At 40.1% G+C, this 9,480-nt stretch overlaps 1 protein-coding gene across 2 annotated transcripts; it reads right to left on the bottom strand.

Annotated features, from left to right (window-relative positions):
- Positions 1-1,331: 1,331 nt before the first annotated feature.
- On the bottom strand, positions 1,332-8,729 carry grk1a (G protein-coupled receptor kinase 1 a). Of its 2 annotated transcripts, XM_036136579.1 has the most exons (8): positions 7,813-8,729; positions 5,936-6,063; positions 5,673-5,830; positions 4,834-4,917; positions 4,049-4,173; positions 3,743-3,944; positions 1,521-1,814; positions 1,332-1,444 (listed from the first exon to the last, which is right to left on the bottom strand). In XM_036136579.1, exons 1-7 carry the CDS (start codon positions 8,512-8,514, stop codon positions 1,522-1,524), a joined length of 1,692 nt encoding a protein of 563 aa, XP_035992472.1. In that variant the 5' UTR covers positions 8,515-8,729; the 3' UTR covers positions 1,332-1,444; position 1,521. The 2 variants fall into 2 exon arrangements, with proteins under 2 accessions (XP_035992472.1, XP_012728973.1); XM_012873519.3 differs by having other exon boundaries at positions 1,332-1,814.
- Between the last annotated feature and the right edge of the window lie 751 nt (positions 8,730-9,480).

The raw sequence follows: 9,480 nt of genomic DNA, 5'->3' as shown, positions 1-9,480 counted from the left end.
CAATAATTCAAAAGTTTACCGGACTTCATATTATACCCTAATTTTTTGGGTAACTGTAACTTTAACTTTATTTTTTTAAAGTGCATATATTACCTGCTGCATGCAGTATTGTGCCAAACGGATGTATAGCTGTACTGACAGATTTTTCTGCTCCTCAGATTTACAACCTTCAGTTTTTGTGCATCATCTGTGCCAGCCTGGTTATGTCTGTATAGACATCCTGTAAGAAAGTGCTGCGTATCACATAGAACAATACATTGGACAGAGATAGGTTTGTCATCGTTAATGCCCCCAACAATTCCTGTAGAATATTTTTTTCCCTATGTATACCTTAATTTTTAAGGCCATCAGTTTATCCAGGAACTTTTAATTTGTAACCCTTGACTACTCATTTGACTGGGGTATAAAAATGACGTGACACAGGGGCCCATATTTCTTAAAGTCTCTTCAAAATGGGAAAAAGAAGAGAACACTCCATTAAAGTGAAGTAGATGTGTGCTGGTCCTTAAAAGCAGGGACTGGCTAAGACAAAATAAACTACTTGCCTAAGCTTGTCCTTATCTTTTGTCAGAGAAATAATTAAACACTTTAAAACTATAAAACAGTATCTTGGGGTTACTGAGCATCAATGAAAATCATCTAATGTCCCAACAAATTTAAGCAGAATGCCAAGAACAGTGAAAGGTGGCATATTTAATAGTCATGTAATAATCTACACCTAGGAGCTGTTCTCATTGCAGCAAAATCATCATGTTTGAATGAAGAAAACCAAGACTACTTTGTACACTAGAATATTAAACACTAAACTGTTAGCAAAAAAGAAAAGGTTTATAAAATAAAAACATATTTTTTTAAGCCGGAACAGCGATAAAAGTAAGGATAACATAATGAAAAAAGGATAAGATGGATAGGTGCTATTGATTAATTTAACAGGAACACCCCATTTGGTTTAATTGCAAAATGGTGTATTTATTTGAATTTAGAAACATCTCTGCAGCAGTAAACAGGATTCCTTAAACTCATAGGAAGCTAATAGGATACACTGCGGAAGCAGAATAGGATCAAATGATGGAATCTAAGAGGAAACAGCTGTGGGCTCGACAGACAAACACTGGATAGTGTGAACAGGAGGAAACGCTCTGTTGCTTTTGCTTTTCGCTCCATCTTTGAAAGACAAAATAACGTCACAGTTTTCATTCTCATCTCAAAGAGTTGTGTCAGTGCTAGAAATAAATACGCACAAGAAACAAAGTGTTCACCCAAGAAGAAAAAAAAACATTTGTGGTACGAATACAAGTTTTTTTTTTTTAAAGCGGCACGATGAAAGATTAGATACCTGAACTGTTGAGCATTCACTAACAGTACGATAATCCTATAAACATCAGTACGTATGCACTGCTTAAAATGAAAGACAAATTTTCCTTCGCTGACGTCTTGCATGTGTAAAGAGCTGCGTACACATCCGACCCTTCATTGGAAATCACTGATAAACAGGATTTTCCCGATGCTCGTCCCGAGCCTTCAGGACACGGCGCAGGTGGAGGACTTGGGCGGCTGCTCCAGGATGGACTCACGCCGCAGGTCGTTGGGCAGGGCGCCGCCGGGGCCCCACACGTTGAGCTCCCCGTAGATCCCCGTCTCTATCATCTCCTCCTGCCAGGGGATGGGGATGTTCCCCGTGGCGAACTCATCGAAAAACTCCTTGTCCGCGTCTTCCAGGGCCACGCCTTTCACCGTGGAGAAGGCGCCGACGTTATCCAGGTCCTTGGCGTACACCGTCTTGGAGTCTGGCACGAAGGGCGGAGTCAGGATTCCTGAGGGAGACAGAGGTTCACAGAGTAAGGACAGTCTCAGATAGCCTTTTGGACATAAAGGAGAAAAAGGTCCCAGTGAGACGCATGACTCCGTCGTCTGAGCGAACGGTTCAAGAAGCTGACTAAATGAGTCAGGAAGACTTTTGGGAGCCACCTATAATTTACTCAAAGTTTTAAAAAAAGATAGTAAATGAAAATGTTTGTTGAATCCACTCTTCAATAAAACCAACGCTTTCAGAACCCTGTTTGGATCTATTGAACACTGCAAAAACGGATCTAAAAATAAGTAAAATGTTCTTAAAATTTGTGTATTTGTCCTTGATTTGAGCAGGTAAATAAGATTGTTTGCCAATGGAATGAGTATTTTGACTCCTAAAATAAGATAATTAGACATCCTGCACTTGAAATAAGATGATGGAGATGAGTTGTTCCTATTTTAAGTGCAAAAATCTTATTCCATTGTCAAATTATCTTATTTACCAATCAAGGACAAATACACTAATTTTAAGAACATTTTATTTATTTTAAGTTCCGTTTTTGCAGTGAAGGTTGTTGTACAGAAATGTGATCAGACCCGACGCGATTTTAGTAGGACAATAAAATTTAAGCAACTCTTGTCAACAAAGTAACAGCAGACTGACTGGTTGTTCTTGGGTGTCTCTACATTTGTTTGCACTTTGAAGACTAGTCTGAGTGGGGAAGGCCCACTGTCTCTACAGATGCATGAATCCATTTACCCACAGAACACAACTGACCCAAACTCATAAGTATAATAAACTCATATGCTGTGGGTTCTTGCTACCAACAATAAATTTGTGAAAAATATTTGAAAAATAATCTTTTAAAGACTGAGATACTTGCCCCGGGTTATGCTCTATTATTCTCTTTAAAGGGGACATATATCCTGCTTTTCAATTCTTTCTTTTCACATTGAAATCATTCGGTTGTGGTCTATATAAAGTGGAACTGCAATGTTTGGGTCTGTTGTTGCCCCTCAGACCTTCTTTTACCCCTGTTTTGAGGTGTGTCTGAGAGCAACTCGTTTTGGTGCTGTCTCTTTAAATTTAAGGGAGGTCCTTCATACCCTGGTCTCCTCCAGGTAGCAGAGCATCCCACTGCGCCCCATCCGGGCATATTTTGTAGCATGCTGGGGGACGGTGTAAGGAATTGTGAGTGTTAATACACCCAACAACCAAACATTTTGACTCATAGACTTGTAGCTTCAGCATCCTTCAGCTCGGACTACTTAATCACAAAAAAAAAGAAAAAAAAAGAAGAAGAAAGAAACAATATGGCAGAATGTTTGGCCAGAAGTTAATGTCCTTGTGCAGCAGCTCCGCAGCAAATACTGTGATATAACTGTTCATAAAACATAGAGAACAGAGAAAACTGCACAGCTTGAAATATGACCCAAATAGAATATAAAGATATCTACATAGCACCCGTATAGGCTACATTCAACTTTTCTGCACCCCTAGAGACTCCAAATACACAACAAACTGTGTTTAAAGGCTAAAAAGGTGAATTTTGCACGATATGTCACCTTTAAACAAACAAACAAAAAAACCCTACCCATAGAGATGTGCCTGCTGCTTTTTTAATTAGTTTCATTGTTATCTGATTGCCTTCAAGCCCAGGAATATCTCATGTAATGTTTGGCAACAGCTAAAAGGCAATGTTTCAATGTCCCAAATGTGTTTGTAGAAACTGCATCCAGTAAAAGTTTAAACACACATAGGTCTTCCAGACAATCATTTGATCTATTTCATGTTTCTTTTTCTATTTATTGTTGTTTTTATAGAGTTCCCTTTAAGGATGGGTGGGGAGGGGATTTATTTGATCTTTTTTCTCTTGAATATGGTGCAAAAATGTCACAATAGTGACACCTACAGGTTGTGACTGCACCTTTGTGCTTGCCACAAACTGACCTGCGTCCAGTTTCCTCCAGTTAATTTCCCTAAAGAAGGGGTGAGCCCTCAGCTCATCACACGAGCCGTCCTTGAATCCGAGCCTCTGGTCGACCTCTTTGCACAGCAGACCCTCGCAGATGGACCGGGCGCTCTCACTGAACTTTTCTGGGTAGGTGACTGGATCATTCAGAATCCGTTTCTTCACCACCTTGTTCTCCACCTGACGAGACAAATCAAACCTGCATTTAAATTTTGGTCAAATTTAGATTTTTAAAATCAAGAAGGTTCTTATTTATTCACACACCCCTTTTTTTTCCCACCCACCTTCTCTCCACGGCTCCTGAAAGGCCCCTTGGCAGCCAGGAACTCATACAACGTGACCCCCAGCGTGAAATAATCCACAGAGTAGTCGTACTCTTCTCCTTTAAGAAGCTCAGGAGCCATGAAACCTGCGCAGAAGAAGAAGAGAGTCACATCGTGTGAGCTGAAGCAGAGAAAATATTCAAATTTGATTCAAAATAACAAATAAAAAATAAAAAGAAATGGCAAACAATAATAAAATAATTATTTTTGTTTAGTGCTTTAGTCAGTTAATGCTCAATCACATAGATTTGTTTTTAAAAAGAAATTATTTTCCTCATAACTTAAACTCGTTTAAATAATTTTAGATCCTGTCTCTTTATATTCAGTCAGAATTAAAAAAGGACACAGAAACAGAGTTTTTTAATAGAATAAAAATCATTTTGTTATGTGGACAAAGAAAATCCCTGATAGTTTCAGGAACCGTTTTCTGTCTTTTGTGAGAACTTTGGGTTTCATACATGCACAGAAATTGATGTCAAACTTAGTAATGCAAATAAATACTTTTTCTTTACCATAGCAGCCTTTCCTGGAATTTCTTCTACATTAAAAAACTTATTATGATTTTTTTTTTGCTATATTAAATGTGCTATATTAAATTATTGTCTAGAGTAATTTTCAAAGTTAATATAACATATAAAAATTTATGAAACCTGATTTTGACTAATGCAAAACTTTAAAATCTAACATATTAAAAGAGTCCCAAAGACATAAATCTAAGGAGTAAAATGTTTGTTTTCTTCCTGTACCTGGAGTTCCAGCGTAGCCCTTGATTTTGAACTGGTCATCAGCCAGCTCCACAGCCAGACCGAGATCAGAGATTCGTACGTTACCTGTGAGGAAAAAAATAAATAAAATGGGACTGAAAAGTCCAGATCTGCTCATTCTCTAACTAACCAACATAATTTTCTCATGAAAATACATTAACTGCTGGTAAGAGGTGTCGTATCAAACATATCTGACACAGAAGTGATGTACTCTGTCTAATGGTGCTTTTAAACCCTTATAAATACAAGAAAAGTTTAAATTTCTCAGTTGAATTGAGCTCTTATTACGTTCTTGTGAGTAAATAGGCAGTGTCTGGCCAAAGTTGCACTGAATTTTATGTATGGTAACTCGAGTAAAGGGTGGCAAAATACAAATACAAGCCACTCATTTCAGATTTTCACTTACAAAAATAATAATAATAATAATAATAATAATAATAATAATAATAATAATAATAATAATAATAATAATAATAATAATAATAATAATAATAATAATAATCTGTTTTCTTCCTCTTTCCTGTCTTCTACTGAATAGATTTATTTACCTTATAGCTTAAACACACATCAGCACTAGAATACTGTTTCTCATATAATACATTTGCAGTGCATTTCTCTGGACAGCTAAATCTTAAACTGTGAGTTATTCTTCTAAGTGTTTTGGCATGAACACTGAGGAACAACTAGTTCATGCTGACAGATTAGCTGCAGAATCTAATATTTAAAGCAAGACTTTATCTAATGAAACTAGAGAGTTATAATTAAACTGTACAGTGAGCTAAAATCCACCGTTTTTCCTTTATGTTCAGTGTGTTTCTGACCCTCATTGTCCAGCAGCACATTCTCTGGCTTCAGGTCTCTGTAGATGATCCTCTTCTGGTGGAGGTGCTCCATGCCCTGGATGATCTGCGCAGCATAGTAACAGGCCCGCGGCTCATCGAAGCCTGGGTTGTTCTCATCCACGTTGTAGATGTGATACCTGGAAGCAAAGGTGTTGATCAGAGGCAGGACCCTGAAGACACCGTGTACATTTTGAGCAGATGACGTGAAACCACCAACAACAAGTGTTGGCAAAAGAACCGACCTGAGATCTCCTCCGTTCATGATGGTCATGACCAGACATAACTCGATTTTTGTCTGGAAGGCATAAGCCAAAGAGACAATGAACCTGCTGTGAACCCGAGCCAAGATCCTCTTCTCCACCATCGCACCCTACAGACAAAGAAAAGTATCAGGTAGCAGTATCAGTAAACACTCGGGAACATCTTAATTCATGATAGAGCAGCGCTCCCTCATAGGCCTTTCATGAATCTCCAGCCCAGTGTTGAGGATATGTTGTAGCTGTTCAATCTGCTGATCATGTGTTTGTGCTTAACCTGTAAGGCATGATGTCAATGGAAGAGAGGCAGAGCTGACCCAAGATGGTCGTCCCAGAGCAGAATGTGATTTGGTGGTCATTTACCTGCCTCCACGGCACAAATAGTATTTGTTTAAAATCATCTATTCCTGAATGTGTGAATTTAAAATCCCTAAATTTCATAGTTTACCAGCAAGCCAACAATTCAGTCGACTTAATCACACAGTGTGTTTTACTCAACCCTCAGATGAGGCCCTTTTCATCATTTGTTAAATTAGTAAAAGTAATTAAATGGTGAAGGAAAGTTAATCTCTGACGTGTCCGGAGTGCTTCAATATAGACTCTGTAAAGTTTAGCAAAGCCAGTTTGATCAAGGCTACGCTGAAAGCTGTAATTTCTTTTTGGAGTAATTTGCTGAAATGTGTCTCTAGCACATATATGATCTCCAAAAATGTTTGATTGATGAACAAGCAGCACAACTATACAACTGGGGTTATTGAGATTTCTACGGTGGCCCAGATGTTTCAACCAAAAACAAACGGACAGAACACAGCAACAAAACCCGCAACACGAGTACATTTATCGTGTCGTGGAAATCCTATATATGAGTGCATTTCAAAGAATTTTAAGTTCTTTAAAGGAGAAATAAGCGAAATTTAACTATTTTACATAGAAAGAAGTAAAAAATAGTGATGTGAAGAACTAAAGGTAATATTATAGTTAGACTGTGGTATGACATCACACCGCATCGCTCTGTGTTGTTTTTCAGTCTCTTATTCACAAAGCCGGGCCAGGCGACATGTACATGCATGTGAACAGCTGCCACTCAGGGCTCAGCCCCTCCCTGCCCCAAAATACCACCATCAGAGCAGAGCAGTGCTGGAAGATGGTGGAGAACACCCCCAGCAGATCAAAATGTCCTTTTGCTAACAGCATTATAGTTATGAGTTACTTACTTCTTCACTAGAAATGTTCCTCCGAAAGGTAAGGCTGTTTTGCTGTGTTTTTATACTTTACAGGTATGCGCATAGGAGAGGACGGCTGAGAAGGTAAAGGAGGGGCGGCTTGTCAAAGATGTTGTTTTGATCTAAAGACAGCACTCAAGCACCACCCTGTGGTAAAATATCGCTTGTTGCTCCTTCAAAATATTCTATTCATGCACTTTCTAAAGAAATTAAAAACACATTTGTCAAAAACACAAGTACAAATAGGAATTTGACGTGTGGCTTCTGTGTGAGAAGTCAAGATCACTTGAGGGCCCCCGGGCCTGTGGGCCCCCGCAATGTTACGACAACATCAAATAAGATTTGTTTGATCCCAAAATCGGGACATTATTGAAAATGAAATGTGCCATTAAATGAATGCTGAATACTGGATAACAGACGCAAGACCTCATTGTCAGCATTCATAAGGAGAGAAACCTCTAGAAACCGTCAACTCAAAATGATGATTTTCATCTGCAGAGCTCTATTTATATTGCCGTTTTATTTTGTTTTCTAGAGAAATTATACTCAAACTGGTTTGGATCCACCTTTAACCACTCTGCTGTATTGCAACAACAATACAAGATGGATGGAGCGAGGATCCATTATCAACACTCTTACCTCATAACCTTTTCTCTTCTTTAGCCTCTTCTTGTTGAGCTTTTTGCAGGCGTACAGTTTTCCTGTGCCTTTCATCTGACAGGCAGACACTTCCCCAAAACCACCTTTACCCAAAACACGGAAATCCAGAAACCAGTCCTCGCCTATGGGCTGCATCTCCAGCCACTTCCACTGCAGGAACCTCTTCAGATACATACTCTCCAGGAAGAAAGTGTAGGGCACCTCTTTCAGATAGTCCATCACGCTGTCCATGGTCTCATTGAAAAGGTCGTCGCCGGCCTCTTGGTGTTTCTCTTTGACCTTTGTGATGCCGTTTTCTGGCAGAAAGGGGCAGTAATACTTGGCACCGGGCTCCATGTACCGAGACAGGATCTTGCTGGCTTTACTGGCTCTGTCCTCATCCTCGGCCATGTTGTATTCCTCGATATCCTTCCACAGGCGGCTGGGGCCCTTGTACTCGTTGTTGGACTCCAAGAACTCCTGGAAGAGGCGTTTGCCGATGGGCTGCTCCACACAGACCGTTTGGAAGCCCAGATCTAAGGTTTCGCGCAGACCTTCACAAACAGTGATGTGCGGCAGCTTCAGGCGGGAGCGGTACTTCTTGTCCCGGTTGACGGCTGGGTTGGCAGTGCCATCGAAGCTCCCACGGGCGGAGATGTAGGCAGAGTTGGCCACCACCGTGGTCAGGCCACCGATATCCATGGCGATACAGGGAAAATGTGTTCAAAGAGGTTGGGGTAAGAGACTATAAAGGGAGAGAGAGGAAAGTGGCAGAAGGTGGATTTGTTCTTCCTTTAGGGATTCAGAGGGAAAGTTTCTCAGACGCCCGACATCCGCTCGCTGCAGACCGTCACAGAGAACTCAGTGACTCCCCTTCAGTGAGCGGATCACAGGTCCTCCTCGTCCTTTCACACACATGCAGACGCATATGCAGATCCGCCTGACTCATCACCTTTCTCCAAAGGGATTTATCTCCCTAATGCCATATCCTATGCTTGACCCATGTGCTCGCTGCAAGAGACAAGGAGGGTGGAGACGAGGCATGGAGAAGGCAAGGGACGCAAAAGAGAAGCAAGAATAGATTAAAGGATGTTGCCTTTCAGACGAAAAAGAAGCGCAATTTTATAATTTCCTCATATACATGGTCATAGTTTAATGCTGTTTCATAAAGTGGTTTTAATCAATACCTCAGCAGGTTATCTAATGGTCATGTGAAGTCTTTGCTTCGATTGCTCTCATTTATTGCCCAGTGTTTTAGCTGACCATGGTAACATATTGTTCAGTGTGTAAACAAACTTAGAAAGTGGATGAGAGGAGGGTGGAAGAAGTAGCACCAGGCCTTAAAACTTTCCAGAAAACATAAAGGGTGTCTGTGTGATGCCTGGAAACTGCAGAGGAGAAAATCCCAGACACAGGACCTGAATGTGGCATCATCCTATTGATGACCTACACTGGTTGAGTCTTTGAATTCAAGAGGCTTTTCATGCCTCAGTGATTCAAATGTCAGAGTTAAATGGTAAACATTCCTTCAAATATACAGATGCTGGAGCCTGGAAGAGAAAAGAGATAGTGTGTTTCTGTTGATTATTGATCATTTTTAATAAAAAACAAAACAAAACAAGAACTGCGATAGTATGTCCTCATAGCCATACATCTGACTCTCAACAG

Source organism: Fundulus heteroclitus, chromosome 4 (genome assembly GCF_011125445.2).
Source record: "Fundulus heteroclitus isolate FHET01 chromosome 4, MU-UCD_Fhet_4.1, whole genome shotgun sequence".
NCBI lineage: Eukaryota > Metazoa > Chordata > Actinopteri > Cyprinodontiformes > Fundulidae > Fundulus > Fundulus heteroclitus.
The sequence above is the reverse complement of the archived record's forward strand: the minus strand, read 5'-3'. Positions and strand labels throughout refer to the sequence as shown.